Below are 17,784 nucleotides of genomic sequence, written 5' to 3' on the forward strand. Positions count from 1 at the left end.
TGCACAGTTCCTTTAGAGTAATGGCTGCTTTTGTGCCACACACAGATACGTGCCAGCGTTATGGAGAGCTTTTGAGATGAGTCGATTTATTTTGTTCTCTTCTACTGAGCTCTGTGATTGTTCGCAGCTTTGTGGTTTCATATCCAGTCTGCTTTTCAAGAGGAAAGTCTTGTGGGACAGGTTTTTCTAGGCAGTGTTTTGGTAATTTGACGTTTCTACTGCTGGATAATTCAGCCAACAGTGTCCCCTTTTCCTAATTTAAGCATTTTTGTTGCTTTGTCTCAGACATTTTTGGAATGTCCTTCACGTCTTGGGTTTTACAGCTGACCTTCAAATTCACTACATAATTCCTTTCTTATGGGAATATTAATATAATAATATATTATTATAAGTTTATATTTATATTTTTATATTACTTGTTTATTTATGGATTTGTTTTTATTATTTACTTTACACATTTATAATTTATTTGCTTTTTTTTACTCATTTAATTATTTATCTTGCGTTTAACCCAGAATATACATTGCATTAGATGCAATCAGACAACGGTTTTACTCCGAAATATGTCTTGATTGCAATACTTGTATATCACCTAAACTCATTTTAGAAGTTTTGTCTTGTATTAATCTCAGCTGTCTTATATAGTTTTGTAAATTTTATATATTTTATTCTGTAGCCTGTGCTTACTATGACAACAGCCTTTTTGCCAACATGGAGCTGAAAGTCAACCAACAAACAAACAAAACCCAGAATATTCTTTAACAGTTTTTTTTTTTTTTACTTTGTAGGCCTTTCTGACACATTAATTCATACAGATAGTCAAGAAAGAGGGAATGGGATTGGAAAATGTTGCAAGCTGTATTCAAACTTGTCCCACCTGTATAAGCCTACAGCTTAATGTATGCTAAGCACTAGACCATGGCTGCAAATCTAGCTGTGCCATTTTCTGATCTCTTTTCTCTCTGTTTTAATTCAGGGGAATGGTAGATTCAGTTACGCATCTAAAGTATTCCAAGTTGAAAAGCCACATTGTTACATTTGTACAGTATGATATGAGTAATTATATCACTTGAAGTGACACTTGATGACAAGATAATTCTACTCTCGGGATGCAGTCTTCTTTTGCTCCATGGCTCTAACCTTGAACAATTCTGTTGATTTAAGATGCTTGCGTGGCACTGAAGGTAACGTAGCTTATCTCAGGAAAAGCCGGACCATCATGCTGACCTTTGAAAGATATTCACATTATTCTGTAAACTGAACTGCTTATTCAGTAAGCATATGTGAATCACATATGTTTACTGAATAAGCAGTCCAGTTTACAGAATGGCTCTACATTCCTCCTACCCAGTGACCTTGATATTGTAATATTTTATCATAAACAGTCTGTGACACAATCAAGGCTGTCATATTTCACCTCCGTCAGCGCAAGGTCAGATTAGGCTTCATTGTCGTCCCGCTAAGCAAACACCAGCAGGCTTCTCATCTCCACTTCAGCATATGGGCTCTGTTGGATCATTCTACCATTGAAATTTGCTCCACACCATGTCCTTAATTACATTTTAGATCATCGCTCTGTTCCATTTAGTAATGAAGCGACAGCTGTACAGACTTCCCCACACAAGAAATGACTAATTTTATTGAAGGGGGCATAATTATGTTTTCTCTTTCGCCTTTAAATGGAAGAGTAGGTGGAAAAAGCAAAGTAGCATTTCTTTTAAAGGTGCTGTGGAGCCCTTTTGACATGGTTCTTGTCGCATAGCATAAACGTGTTTTGTCTGGGGCATGCGAGTCTGATTGCTTTCGAGCATTTGTTAAAAGAAAATGTTTCAAAAACATTGAAATTGACAGTAGAGGCGTATTAGCTTGGCACTGGACTCGATGTTAGCTCTTGTTGCATGCTTGGCTTATGAGGGAAAATGAATCATCACTGGTCTGCTGTAATATATTTTTTTTCGAAATCCAAGCCTCTCCTTTTTGCATTACAGCATAACACAGACCTCTAAACACAATACCATTACAGTCCATTCTAAGAGTTATAAATTCAACAGCCATTTATGGTCGATGTATTTTGTGGCCTTCTAAGAAAACCCTGAATCATAGATAAAAACAAAAGACGTTTTTGACCTCATATCTCGGCCTTTAGACTTTGCAGGTCCTACTCGACCGCTCCTCAAATTCCCCACTAAATCAATACAAGTTTTCACACCCTGGCTCTCAGTGGACTTTGTTCGACTTTTTTGAGAAATGTTGTCCGGTCGTATTGTTTTGGAGGGTATCCCTTGTTTATTTGGCTGAATGGCTAACATAGGCTTTTGTCATTTCCTTTCATTTATTTCCTGTTAATATATACAATCTTTTGGCAGCTGTTCCAATCACGCCAAGGCCTGAACATGGACGGCCTACTTATTTTGGCTCTTGCAAAACAAGTTATGATAAAAGATTGATCTTTGAGGTATTGAGGTATGATATTTTAAGTAGGAAAATGTTGTTTATACAAGGTAGTTTTTTTGTGTGTGTGTACTAACAGTATTATAGGAGACATTACAGTTATAAAAAACTTTTGGTCTATTATGCTCACCATTGCTGCATTTATTTGATCAAAAATACAGTAAAAACAGTCACACCATGAATTATTGTTACAGTTTTTATAAGATATTTTAAAATGTTGTTTATTCCTGTGATGGTAAAGCAAATTTTTCTGCCATTACTCCAGTCTTCAGTGTCACATTCTGAGATGCTGTTTTCTTGCACTTAAACTTTTCTTATTATTAATGTTGTAAACAGTTGTGCTGCTAAATATTTTTGTAGAAACCGTAATACTTTTTTCCCCCCAAGACTCTCAGATTAGTAGAAAGTTCGAGAGAACAGCATTTATTTGAAATATAAATCTTTTGGAACGTTGTCTGCAACAATTTGCGTCCTTTCTGAATAAAACTATTTCTTTAAAAAAAACTTGTTGACCCTAAAATTTTGAGCATAACATCAATGGATCAAGGCTATGATGTAACTCAAAAGTACTGTTAATATGTAAAGATCTTGCTCATTGAACATGTGGTACTGTGGACAAGAGCCTAGCTGATTAACATGCCATTTGAATACCCACTATAGCAAGTTGCCATGGCAGCAGAAGCATATCGCAGCCCGCTGTTAAGTACAATTGCAGGTTTATATCTGCATAGATTTACTTGGATGGCCAATTAATGTGGATATTTCCTGCTCCTCTCTGAATAGCCTAATGGAAAAGCTAAAACACCATCCATCTATTCAACAGGTCTAAACAATCACAGATCAGAAATTAAGGGAGAGCATAAATGCTTATGGCAGATATAATTTTCTCTGCGCTTTCCTCCCTTAGCTGTGATACGGCATCTTGAGATTTGTGATTAGAGCATGTCACATCCACTGTAATGTTATCTTGTTATATCTATGCAGTGTGCAGCATTATGATGTGAAATCATTTCATTTTCTGCAGATTTAATGAGACCTGTTGAGAGAGTGAAACTCAAGTAGCCTTTTCTTAGTTGTAATATGTTCAATATGAAATTAACCTACTGATTCTGTACAGAAACCTCCTGAGGTTTTTGTGAGTTGGAGGTGGTGTTTTGAAAGGGCAGTGGAAGCAGGGGACAATGGAGTACCTTAAGTCCCCCATACACTGCAGGAGTCCAGATCTTTGCCATCTCCCTCCTTCTCTCTAGTGACTTGAGGATCTATCCATAGTAACTTTGTATCATATTTTCTTTGTAGATTGCTGAATGAGGCATTAATCAACAAATATTTATTTAGGACAGATTTGTTTAACATGCCTTAGCATGAGTTGTGTGACAACAAGGCAGCGGTCACTAAAATCAAGGGTAGTGCTCTATTCAGAGCCGTAGTTTGCTGACGAGCTATGCAATATCACGTTCATAATCGCAGATGAATCGCATTCGATTATGAACACAATATTGCGTAGCTTGTCGGCGAACTACGGCTCTGCGTATTCAGTGCCGCTCCTTCTGAAAGCCCGTGATGGAGATTTGCTACTAATCACAGAACCGGCTTTACTGAATAGATGCGCATGATCATCGTATGCGATTTATCGTGCAGCCCTAACCCTCAGCTTACGATTAAATTTCATAATTGAAATCGCCATAGAAATCTGACAACAACTGTGTCATATACATGTTGTTTCTTTTGCTCAAATAGCATTATAAAATGCTTATTTTTCAGGCTAAGATCAGCCAGTGCGCATGTGCAGTCTTAAGCGCACGTCTCAGAACGCTGATTGTTTCTATTGCAACCGGGACTTCTAACGGCAGCTGCAGTGACGCGTTGACTTTACTGATTGGCTCTTTCATTCAGAAGGTGGGGCTTCCTGCGATAATGGCCATATTGAGCGTTGCATTTTTCCCCATTCAAATCAGTGACACGTCTTGGATATTCTATGGTCTTTGGTACTACTCGTCTAGCAAAAGACTCGTGACAGTTTTATATTTGTTCTGGAGTCGATGATCCCGCGGTCTATCACACTGGAGCACACTCGCCACCAACTGGACAGGGTTAGAAATTACAGTTACAAATTGCAATAGATCACCCTCAGTGTAATCTGTGAAAGTGATGGACTGCCTTCAGATTTTTCCATCACTGCTAAAAAAATTCTGTAAATGACGGAATATTTTTGGTTAACACGACCTCTGCCAGATAGAAACAGTAGTGGCGACATTTGTATATTATAGTATGTCATCGGTTCATTTGTTCTTTGATTAGCAACCATTCTTGCACGCATTCCTCAATAAGCGCATTTCCTCGTGATTTCACAAATGAAACTGAGAACATACAAACGTTTCACACTCTCTAAGCACAACTATGCAACATTCCTTGAAAATCACACCAGCATAATATCATTGTTTGAATAAAAGGAGAAGAGATTTGGTTTCCTAGGCCACTGTTGTATATATATATATAACAACACACAAGAAGTTGTACACAATTCATACTCATTAACTGAAAGAGAACCAGTTCTTCAACTGTGAATTTTGCCCAACCCTGCTGTAATTATATCACATCACACATGGGTAGTGTAGTACTGTTAGCGGTGTTTAACACATTTTATCATGTTCAAAGCTATTCTTCATTTATAAGGATGAACTCAGAGATTTGTATTCATCTTTTTGAGGCTGTACACGCAGAGAAGGACAGACGCATTAATGTGCTTGCACATTTTATGGTTCGTCATTTGTTTTTGCCAAAAATCAGCAGTGTATTGAGAGATTTCTATGCATAAATGCATTAAGAACTAACAGTGCAAAGCATACATAAATGAAAACAGATATGGAGGTTGTTTTCTTTAAGTGCATGTGGTCTGGTGTGTATTAATGGGGGCTTTCTTCATGAGATGTGAGCTAGCTGGAAAAACACATTAAAATGCATTTTTCTCGCCTTTTCTCCCCCTAGTGTTTAAAAAAAAAAAAGTTAAGGTTAATTGAAGACCTGTTTTGCATGACAAACTAAGACCTTTATTAAGCACACAACTCCTTAAATTCTCCTCAAAGTGTTCTCCACAGCAAGAGCGTTGTGTCCTATTAGCATGGGTTATTGCTTTAATTCCGGTACACAGGCAAGTCGGGAGCCCTTATGTACCCAACGCATCAACGTACCCAAGAGCTGATGAACACTTCCTTAACCGGATAGAAAGAAGCAGATTGGAAAATGTTCTTTCCTTAACTATATCTGTAGACTTAAGCAACATGGGACCAAAGGCAAAGGTCACAGTACTGTTAGATATGACATGACATTTATAATAAACTTCATTTAATAGCCCTTAGGTAGGCCAGAGAAGCATTTGAGATATCACACCTTGGAAATGTAAAAATAAAATTATGTTTTGTAATATAAATTATTCTTTCAAATAAGCTTCTATAGTGCCTGTGGGGTCATATGATCAACTTAAAAAACAAAACAAAAAAAAAACTGATGTTATTGCTTTGTGATCTCATGTGGGAAAGGATTGCCTATTTTGAATTACAAATTGATGTACGTATATTTAAGCAGTTCAAAGACACAAAGAGATAGTGTAGTAGTTCAAGGTAAAACATTAAAATGGTGCAATCAAGCTGTTAATGTGTTACCTTTATCAAATGATGATAAGTGGGCAATTAAAAATTAAACACACATGTCATGTTTTAATTTAAAACGCATCTATTTGTGATTTTGTACTTTTAATTTCTTGGTTTTTCAAGAGTTAAGAAAAAAAAAAGCCCATTCCCTGGGGAGCAGCAGAGAGGTGACCTGGCAAGCGTTAAATATGAAATGATTTACCTGTCCAGTGTTGATGCATTATTTTAAAAGCAGAAAATAACAATAATAGCCTTCTGATAAGATAAAAAATAGTAATACTACGAGTTCTACTAATAAGAGCAATATAAAACGAGCTGCTGGATTCATGAATATTAATCAGGTTGTGTGCGTTCGCTCGAACTGATTTGCTGAAATCAAAACAGGGACGATAATAGGTGATCGCCAGCCAATGAGATTGACGTTTGCGCATTAATTCCGCCCATTACCGGAGAAAACGACAGTTCTCAAAAGCTGAAAAATACAATAAAGAATATAATTTACATGTAGCGTATCAATTCTGCATGCTATTTACAGTAAGACTCTCGCTCTCGCTCTCTCTCTCTCTCTGCGTGTGTGTGAGACAAAGATGAGGAGACATGCGCGTTCACACAGTTTACAGTACGTCAAAAACCGGTGTGCTGCACATCCATTGACATGAGTTGAAAAGTAGCACAGATCGCTTGATGGACAGTGAAACTCTGATGCGGTCTGATGTTCGGGGAGTGAAAATATATCTGTGCTAAACTTATACTTCGCCTCCAACTCACACACTGGCGAGTAAAATCTGAATTTTTTTTAGCCAGTGGCTAATGTTAGACATCATTTAGTCACAGAGTGAAGATTTAGTCGCATATGCGAGTGATTTACTCGCAATGTAGAGGGTTGCAGTGTTTATTTGGGTCCAAATAGATCCAGTATCTTCAATAAAAGTGTTAGAAAAGTGGTCTGTATGATGTATTGATGCTATTTTAAAGATCATTATTTTGTGTATTTGGTGTAACAGAATGTTGACATGCTTTAATGCTCAAAAAACACATTATTTTTCAAATACTGTACATTATTGTAGTTCCTCAATGCCCCGCCTCTCTCAAAGCGTCATTTTTCTACAAAACCCCTCCTTCCGACAAGCACAGTCTGCTCTGCACTGGGTCAGTTCACAATGAACTGACCCAGTGCATTGTGATTGGCTGAACACCAGAAGCACGCATCAGAAATGTAATGCCCCTTACCATAATCGCGAGCTTCAGCTTTCAGTTAGTTTTACCATCAGTTCAAGCCCAAAAGGGGAACAGAGTCGTGTGACCAGACACAGTGATGATGCTGGCATCTATTTGCAGTACACAAGCCACAGTTAAGACTATTTCTGACGGGCTGTACACTCCGCTGTGATGTGACCCTGTTCCCCTCTCACACACACACACACACACACACACACACACACACGTGTTACACGCAAAACCTTGCATTTGAATAGTCAATAGCAAATACTTACACTAATATCAAAACATACTTACAGTCGCTGATTCAGAATCGCCAGATATATTGTCATAGTAAAGTCGGAATTGACCCTTTTTTTTAGAAATAGCCTTCATGCATAGCCAGCCTTGTACTCTACTAGGTTCATGAAACTGTCATCCATAAAATGCGTTGCACAAATTCAAGCATTTGGGTTGTGCTGTTGTGTTGTAAACAAATCTTTAAAATGATTCCTAATTGCATCTACTTTCGGAAGGCCAAATAAAGTGCTTTTGCTTTCGCCTAGAAACAGCCTCTCCTTGACATGGCTGCATCAGCACTACTGCAGTTACTGAAACCACGCCTTCTTTCTTTGCGTGAACATTTGGCAGATATTTCCACATTGTGACGTAGACGTGTATTTCCACATTGTGACGTAGACATGTGGGGGAGTTTTTTAATTAGGTGTTTTAGCCCGGTCTTGATCTGCCTTCTCTTTTAGATAGAATAAATCCTTTTGTGGGAGACTTTGAGCTTTGTAACCCTGCAGATCTTATACATGCACAAACAGCTACATAATGCACTAAAGAAAAGGAAAACAATAAATCGCATCATATGACCCCTTTAATACAAATGTATTGCGAGCATTTCGATAGCTTTATGTGAGGAAGAAAGCAAAATAAGTCATTCTCAGAGCAACACAGAAAATCTTCCCTTCCTTCAGCAAGTTCCTACACATAGCTTAAACGCATAAGATTCATCGTTTAATTTATTGACAGTGTAATTTTATAAACAAACAGTTAGGTGGTTTGAAGAAAACGGCATAAGATAGGAGAACATGGTGTGTTGTCCTGGTGTATTTACTGCTAGGCTGTGTGCTTCAGGTTGGCGGTTTTCTGAGAGAATGATGGCCATGTTGTTCAGAGAGAAAGAGAGTTGGTATATCTGTAGGGGTGTGACTGGCTCTCCTCCAGACAGCCACAGCCCTTATGCTGTCCATGTGTTCACAATCTCTCTCTCACCTCTCATCCTGGCCAAGAGAGCAAAACAAAATGCAGGATTTTTAAGGTGGAATTCAAGGTTTGATGCGATTTTCTTGCAGTAAATTCTAAAATCCAAAACAAATATTTTTCATTGAATAAACAGACATAAACTATCATGCCAAAGTTGGGAGTCTGTTTGCATTTGTTGTAGATTAGAAATTTTTCCTAACAATTATTATATTGCGAAATATTACTACGCTTCAAAATAAACGTTTTTTTATTTGAATACATTTTACAATGTAATTTATTCTGATTAGTCAGCAGAGATGGCGGTAGCACGCAAGTGTTTGCTTAGTACTATGTTTCAGTTGTTAGGATTTTTATTTGCTGCTAGGAAAGATTATTTTGATTGAACAGTAGTGTACATTGTAAATGACTTAAGGGTGAGTAAATGACACCATCTTCATATTTTGCATGATCCGTTCACAAATTGGTCAATCTGGCAGTAACTGGGCACAATCTGTGCATCTGAAAATTTAAGAATTGTATCCCATAACACAGGCTGGACCAATACTTGTTAAAGTGATTGATTTATAATATTCATGGCCTTCCTCTCCCCTTCCTCCCTCTATTTGTGTGTTTGAACAAGAGTAATACTGTCCAAAGTGTTTGACGCCTCACATTGTTGCCATTTGTGGAGATGGCTTGTGACTGCAAATATTTGCTGACAACAACAACTCCAACTCTTTCAAGCTTCTCCATTTCTGTTGCATTTATTGTATGCTAATTAAAACACTGCAAACCAAGGCGAGTAGTGTAGTTTTATGAACAAAATGAACGGCTGCCCTATCTGTACGTCTTTCCCTCGTGAAGTCAATTGCGTGCAGAGTTGGAATGCAGCCTGTTGTGCTTGGTTGTCAGCCTGGCCCCGCTGAGCTCTGCGGCCCTATTAATGATCTCCTCCATTGCCATCACAACCGTCTCCCCTCAGCATCCTCTTTCAAAGCCTTTGCTTCAGTCACCTTGACACCAGCCCCGGCAACAGCCTCCCAGCCATAGATGTGACTGCAGTTGTCTGGAGGCAGTCAGCTCTTGTTAGCCTCTAGCGTATAAACGCATGAATAATGTTTGGGTGCCTGTAGTTGATGATCTCTTGAATGAAGACCTCCATCTGTCAGTCCTTACATCACATTATTACTGTTGATTTTTTTTCTCTTGCTTTTGATTTTAAGGCATCACGAGGGACAATTTCATCACACAGTTTTTTGGGACCAGAGTGCTCCTCGACTTTCCATCCTTAGGCCACAATGGGACTTTTGTTTACCTGATTTGCATGATACAATGCTTTCTTCCAAATTGAAACCATTCTGTTGACAGGGCCGGATGTCGTCTTTGTTGACGCGAGTCAGGAGTTTTGTGGGAATACACCTGGTTCGTGTCCTGATTCCGCATGTTAATGTTGACTGGTATGAAAAACAACATCCAGCCTAAATAAAGAACTCAAGATGATGTAGAAGGTCCTCGAAATGCTTAAATAAATGCCACGTCGACTTTAAATTCCACATGGAGGGCCAGGATGCTTTCGGCCTAATTCCCAATCCCGTAAATGTCGACACGTATACAAATCACTCACAGACCGGCCTGAAATGGACCGTTAGTGCACCAAGAGATAAATAGACAGGGAGAAATAAAGAGAGGGGGCAATCTCTGGAAAATCAATTCTGACCTTCAGCTTGTTTAGAGTAGAGGGCAAACAGAAGGATTGCTTGATTACCAAACAGGACCCTGTTGATAGAGAAATATTTGGTCACAATGATGCTTATAAGCAGGCCCGGATGCAATCTACAGGCCGTTTTTACTTTGTTACTGATTTTTGTGGAGAATGGTTTTGATAATGGTTTTAAACCACTGCTTAATGCAGCTGAAAGTGCTACACTAAAGGCAAAAAAAAATGAAGTCACAGGTTTTTGACCACATGAAGGTGATTAAATGAAAACAGAATTTTCAGTTTTGGGTGAGCTTTCCCTTTAATAAGTCAATATGGATCATCCTCCATATGGCCAAGCTCTTATTATATCTATCCTCTGGTTCTTATCTAAAATCTCAGCTGCTAGCTTTCTGTTCTCTATTCCCCTGGAAGCCTTGCTGCAGTGTCAATCATCAACAGACTGGTCAGTCGACAGCTGAGTCTCTGAGGAAGAATGCGCACACGCTCTCGCCTTCTCCCATGTTCCTCTGTTGCATAATAATTTATTTAGCGATACTGACAAGATTCAGTGTTTTTTTTTTCAAAGACCTGCTGCTGGCAGAAAGCAGTCCATCATATCTGATCGGTCTGCAATTTGTGAATGAGGATTGATTGTGAGCAAGGGAAATCTTGCCAGGGCACTTTTATTTTTTAACTAAGTGAGGGGAAGAAATCACAAGTGTAGACAGATAAAAGAGGACAAATGACTAACCTGGTTTCAAAATGGTTTCTGTGTGAAATCCATTTAAAAAAAAAATATTATTTTGCCCACACCCCATGTACTAGTTTCTGGTTGATTTAAAGCAAAGGCTAAAACTCATTCAATATTCTGGGCTTATCGGCTACAAGCACTCAAGGCTCTCAACACTGATTAATTGTTCCGCTGCTTCTATAAACCTTGACACACACATCCATGATAATCCACCTGAAATGCAGAAATATCTGACTGCTTTTAGTGTGTGTGTGTGTGTGTGTGTGTGTGTGTGTTAAAATAATAACCTAATGAACGTGTATGATGACTCTTCCAACACCATCTCACATAGAAAGCACTGATGAAAGTTGCCATGGCATGGAGAACGTTTTTGAATTCATAGGTGCCAGCCAGGCATGCTTAATTGTTTCCATATTGAATGAATCGGGGTGTGTGATTAGTTGGCTTGCTGTCCTTGCCACTTCTGAGTTTTTTTTTTTTTTTTTAGGATTTTAGGATTAAGAAAGGAAAAACAAATGGCACTGGCTACTATCAATATATCTCATTTGTCTGTGACCGCTGTGGTCTAAAAGGCAAACAGGCTACAAATAAGGTGGCATGTTGAATGTAGGTTGAAAGGACTACTTGTTTCAACTGTGTACAAGTTCAATCACCGATTCAATTACCTCCTTTGAAGGTATCAGAGAGATAATTTTACTTCATATTGATGATCCAGTGTATCTATAAAGCAGTGAGCCTTGTGTTGAGTAACAATTCAATTGCATAGAAATGTAGACCTGTTGCATTAATATTAATTCTATGGAGTTACAGTAAAAGGTATAATCAAATCAAATTTCAGAGTCAAAACTGTCTTTTATAATAATACTAACTCTGTTTGTATGTTTTGCAGGCCTCTCTGGTAACCCTGCTGATTTGGAAAAGCGTCATGCGGCGTTCGGTAAAAACTTCATCCCTCCCAAGAAGCCCAAGACCTTTCTGCAGTTGGTATGGGAGGCCCTGCAGGATGTCACTCTCATTATTCTGGAGGTGGCAGCCATTATTTCTCTTGGCCTGTCTTTCTACCACCCACAGGGGGGAGGCAACGACAGTAAGTAGAGGCTTTAAACATAAGAAGTGTGTTTCAGTATTGTTTGAATTATTTTCCTACTCTCAAACTACCTTTTTATAAAATTTCAAAAACTGAAATCATTAATTAGCAGATGCTAATATGTTGCTAACAGTTCAGATACAGATGCTTTTCTGGTCTAAACTTTTGATCTGAGAGTTCTTTGAATAGTCTTGGTTAGGTTTAGGTAGCTTTGGATCAGAAACTCTAATGATCTAAGGAAAGCTTCGGCATTTTTTTGTACTGTCCAGAAAGCTGTCTAGTGTTTTTCATTTTGATTCCAACTTTATTATTGACTCAACATTTTGGCGTCTTATGTTTTAATAACGGCCTCATTTGGGACTTTTGTTCAAAAGCACCGCTCTGAATGCCGGAGAACTTGAATTTGGCTGCGACTGCAGGCTTTTCCTGTTACCCATATGGCTCAAACCACAAGGATGACCTTAGACAGTCATCAAGTTCTCCAGGAGGAAATTAGGTCAATGAAGTGTAAATTTGCGATAAAACATGTTTCTGGCAAGAGGAAACTTTCCAAAGAGGAGACTCTGATAAAAACATGAGCGTGTAGCTGCTGTTGTTATTTTTGGACCCTTAATGGTCTCTAAAGGTTGTATGAACCTGTTTGAAGGTTACATTTAGTTTAGATTGGCGAGATACCGTTTTTTTTTACACCGGACGTTGTAAGTGATTGATTTTCTTTTGGTGGTTTTATGTAATTCCAGGCTGTGGCCAAGCATCCGGGGGTGTTGAGGATGAAGGCGAGGCCCAGGCAGGCTGGATCGAAGGTGCTGCCATCTTGTTCTCAGTCATTATCGTGGTACTGGTGACTGCCTTCAATGATTGGAGTAAAGAAAAGCAGTTCCGTGGGCTGCAGAGCCGCATCGAGCTGGAACAGAAGTTCACCGTCATCCGCAAGGGTCAGGTCATCCAGATCCCAGTGGCTGAAATTGTTGTGGGAGATATTGCACAAATCAAATATGGTGAGAGTTCACGTTTGAGAACAGAGGAAATACGGTGTAAACCTGTTGATTTATCTCCACAGTGTGACAGAACTAGATGTGACACATCACTGTATCTAGCGATCTCTGCCATATTTGTGTTTTATGAGTGCTGTGGCATTTAGTTTTCACCCTTTGCCTTTTTATTAAACCTAAGAGGCGAGTTCTTCATTGGATTCACCAGCGGTTTTGACGAATCATATGTGACTGCCAGTCTTCTCAGAGACACAAAGCATGGCTCATGACTCATGCTTACCGGCTTGCGTGAGTCACTGCGCTGCTGCTCATGGTGCCTGCGTCGCCCACACTGCGTGGGGTGTCCAAGAGCCACAGGAGAGATCTGTCGTCATGGTCGCCAAATCAGCCTCTGCTGCTCTCCTCTTGCTGAATTGCTGAATGTGTCTTTCTCTTCTTCTGTCTCCAAGTCATCCCACAGTCATTCACCACCCCATGTTTTTTTCCATCAGGTGACCTTCTTCCAGCTGATGGTATCCTGATTCAGGGTAATGACCTGAAGATTGATGAAAGCTCTCTGACTGGGGAGTCTGATCAGGTCCGCAAATCTCTGGAGAAGGACCCCATGCTCCTTTCTGGTGAGATAGATTGGCGTTTTTCCTTGGTTACATCCCCTTGTTAACTTCGGTTGTTGGGCACAAAAGAGAACACAACCTTGGATTAAACATGAAAAAAAAGTATTAGGATGTCATTAAAAGAAAAAAATTTAAAATATATATTTTTTATATTTATTGTTAATCATCGTTTTTGCGCTCCTGTCAAATTATTATTTTGGTAATATAATTTGTAATTTTGAAATTATAATTAACTTTTGGACCCCACTTCAGTGGAATAGATGTGAAGGCCATACTCTTTTTACAAACCATTCAGCCGCTTTGCCTTTGTTTGAAGTGTTGTCATTTAGAATGTAAGCAGTCATTTAGCACATGCTTTTATCCAAAGCGACTTAGTTTGCTACAGAAACAATCCCCTTGGAGCAGCCTTGGTGTTAAGTGCCTTGCTCAAACACACAAACCACTTGTTAAGGAGTGACGTATCAACCCTCTCACAATACTATTTCCGGGTTCAAGACTCTACTCCATCTTAATTTGCAATACTCTCTCAACAAGTGTTGATGAGCACTATTCATTCATAGCACACCCTTAAGCTGAGCTTTTAAAAACTCATGGTTTAAAGTACAGTTTCTGGGCTCATGGTATCCCAAATACCAATATTGTAATGAATCAGAAAAGATGAATCACTCTCTGCCAGCTGAGATTTTAGTTATGGAGATAAAGGTTAGGACCATGTTTTTTTTAGGTTGTATTACAGCACAATTTGACTATATTAGCACTGGTTTTTGTTTGCTTTTGGGATTCAGAAGAGCATTTAGACCCGGAAACATTGACTCGTGATGTCAGACGTAATACCTAACTTACCTACCTTGAACTTTAGCCCCTAATCCATACCACGTTACCATGTGATTTTTGTACTAAAAATCAATAAAAAAAAAAACAAACAAAAAAAAACACTGTAACGTGGTATGGACTTGGGGCTAACGCTCAAGGTAGGCAAGTCTTTATCACTGACTTATGTCGAAAAATAAAATATTTACTTAATTGAAGCTGGTAATTGTGATTTAATTCAGTTACTGTCAGCTTTTATTATGGTAGTTATTGCTATGATAGTGAAATTGCTATCAAGAAAAATGAAATTTCACTGATATGATGATGATGGGACTATTGATTGGTATCATTACGACTGTCCCATCTGCTTTCTCTCAGGAACTCATGTGATGGAGGGATCTGGCCGAATGTTGGTCTCTGCCGTGGGTCTGAATTCTCAGACTGGAATCATTTTCACCCTCTTGGGTGCCAGCGACGAGGAGGAGAAGAAGGTGAAGAAAGGTGAGAAGTTAACATGCCTTCATTCTCATTTGGATAACTCCCTTTTTCTTTGAGTGAGTAAACAGTCTACCTCTCTAGTTGTGAGGTCACCTACCATCATCCTGCCAAAGGTAAGAGCTGTTCACATGATTTGCTGAATTGTCTTCCTCCCCCAAAGCTCCTGCTGCTCTAAAACCCTCTGCCAAGGTTTAAATTCGACTTTATTAGGGGAATAATCACAGTATGTCAGTGGAAGACGTACAGTGTCCCTCGACTTCCTTTCCATTGTACTAACTCTTTTATCTTAACGTTTTTATTTGATATTATTTTTCTCAATTTTTCTGTTAGCTCAGGCTTAATTTGAGCTGATTATTTTTAATTGGCTGAATGTATTATTTAAAAGAGAAAATTGTTTTCGTAAATGTTGCATGCATGACACTGAAATGATCATGATAATTGAACAGTCAAAGAAACAGTCGTGCTATTCCGTCATGTTATTCCACTTCTAATTTGGCATGTAGTATGTCCCTACTGCATGCACTGGCTCTCCTGGTCCTCCAGGGTATGTAAAAAAACAAAACAAAAGAACATCTACTGTCAGCTAACAGTGTCTTTTTTATGTTTCTCTTTGTTGGGTCGCCACACAATTCAGCAGTCAGACTGGTCTAAATGGTTTCCTCTCTCACTGCCTTAAAAGCTGAAAGAGCAGCTCTGAAACTGAATATTTTGATTTCTTTATTTTTTTGTTAGAATGACAATTGTCATCATCTTTTAGTTAAATAATTGCCGTAATTTTCCCATTCCACTCGTGTTCCAAAAATATCTTTGTCGAATGTTTGCCAATGAAAATTGAGAGGACTGCTTTTTGGTTTTAGCCAAACCCTGTTGGCATTCTCATAGTTTGTGATGCAAGCGAATAAAAAAAGGAAATTTATGAAACCTCTAAATCGTAATGAGGTTTTGTCAGTTGTATGCCACAGTCAAAAACAATGACCGAGCCGTCAGTGTACCCTGCATAAAGCCCCTCCAGTCCTTGTCTTTTTCTATAGATGACGCATCCAATCCCACATATACTCATGTAATGTAGTGTTACTTATCTAGTTTTTATTCTTTTTGTTGTTGTGTTTCTTTCTTTTCTTCTTCTGTCTTTGGTTTATTTACTTTGAGCCATGTTATATCAGCCCTCCGCCCTCTCTCTCTCGTTTTAAACAGGTAAAAAACAAGGACCCCCTGAAAATCGCAACAAAGGTAACCTTTCCCACTCCCTCTCCCTTCTCCCCCTCCCCCCTCCCCATTCAGCAGCAAGTCTCGGAGTCTCGTGTCAGTCCCACTCACTCACTTGCTCACTTTCTCTCTCTGTCTTTCACGCTGTTGCTTACCCCTTCCTGCTGAGCCCGGGGGAGCTTCTCGCCTCGCTTTACCTATCAAAGGGTGCAACTCTCACCTGCTGGAAACGGCACTAAGCAGCCAGAAGACTTTGCAATTCTGCAGCTCCTCTTTATACAGAGATTGTCAGCTGATTTAAATAACCTTAATGAATCTAAAATTTGTTTCCAATTATTTTAAGTCATTCTTGAATTCTTTCTAAAAAATAAATATATTAAAAAAAAATACTGACGCAGCAGCGTTCATTTCCTTTTTTATAATTTTTTTTCATATGCCATAGTGAGAGATGCATTGCAACAATGAAAGAGAAAGTTTTTTAAATCTAGACAAACTAGTCAAAGTCGGTGACTAGAGTAGCTGATGGTTGTACAGCTAGTCGACCATCCTACCCATCTCTATTATCTGCAATGTTTTCTGCTCGTACATAGTATTTTGGACATACTATAGTATTTAATTTCCACCATAAAAACTTCAAATGCCTTTTGTTTAAAGGACTGGATTTGATGAACTCAGCATAAAACATTGTTTAATTTCATACTTGAATGTTTACATTAGCAACCCTAATGATTGCATATATCAGTTTTTCTTTTGTAGATCAAAATTTTCACTAATGTGCCTCTACTTTTCAGAAGGCAACTATCTCTGTGTGCTTGGGTGGGTCATCATGAACATTTGTACTGTGTTTCAGAGTGTGCCCACTCTGCCCTGGCTGACCCTAACAACCCCTCCCCAACCCCCTGTAGAGCTCAGGGACTGAGCATCTGCTCCAGACAGAACTGCTCATTTTGTCTGCACAGATCTCCTTCCTTTTGCCCTTGGTCTCAAGCACACAAGCTGGTATTGGTTTAACACTGAGTATGTGAACGCAATGTCTTCCTCAGGTCTTTAAGTGTTAGCCAAAAAGCTATTTTAGAAGATTTAATTATGTTCAGGTCTTGCTCTACGTATTGTCTTGTATGAAACACTCGCTTTTCACACTGTAATCAATTCTGGATGGATAAAATTAAGTCCAACCGTTTAAAAATAAATAAAAATGATTGTCCTTTTTGCACTCTGAAATGCATAGAAAGAACAGTTTGTTACGAACAGGGTCTCAAGTTGACTTATTTATTGTTAATATGCATCCATGAGTACAGATGCACATTGCCCAGTACAATGTGTTCCTAGCTTCATAGATGGTTTATGATGTCAATATAATGCTTAGGGGCATGGCTTATGTGGGAGTTGCACCCTTGCAAAATGGACCGGCTGTGGATTGTTGTTTTTGTCCGTTCCTTTACTTTAGCTCTTTGTTTTTCTCACTGTTGCTTCTTTCTAGGATGTGGCTCAGGACTTCATGCTGTCTTGTACACTCTTCTCTTGGTCAAAATTTGACCTTTTCTTTCTCCTTTACCCTCTTTCTCTGGTACCGCACTC

At 38.9% G+C, this 17,784-nt stretch overlaps 1 protein-coding gene across 5 annotated transcripts in view; it reads left to right on the forward strand.

Moving 5' to 3' along the window:
* LOC306855264 (plasma membrane calcium-transporting ATPase 4-like) overlaps window positions 1-17,784 on the forward strand; it is a 107,105-nt gene that overhangs the window by 52,577 nt on the left and 36,744 nt on the right. For 3 of the 5 annotated variants that reach the window (XM_079393822.1, XM_079393818.1, XM_079393819.1), the window contains exons 3-7: window positions 11,889-12,086; window positions 12,827-13,084; window positions 13,570-13,695; window positions 14,881-15,003; window positions 16,195-16,230. In XM_079393822.1, coding sequence (XP_079249948.1) covers window positions 11,889-12,086; window positions 12,827-13,084; window positions 13,570-13,695; window positions 14,881-15,003; window positions 16,195-16,230 — 741 coding nt within the window. The remainder of the gene's footprint in view (window positions 1-11,888; window positions 12,087-12,826; window positions 13,085-13,569; window positions 13,696-14,880; window positions 15,004-16,194; window positions 16,231-17,784) is intronic. The other 2 variants (XM_079393821.1, XM_079393820.1) reach the window with 1 other exon arrangement.

Source organism: Barbus barbus (assembly GCF_936440315.1).
Source record: "Barbus barbus genome assembly, chromosome: 35".
NCBI lineage: Eukaryota > Metazoa > Chordata > Actinopteri > Cypriniformes > Cyprinidae > Barbus > Barbus barbus.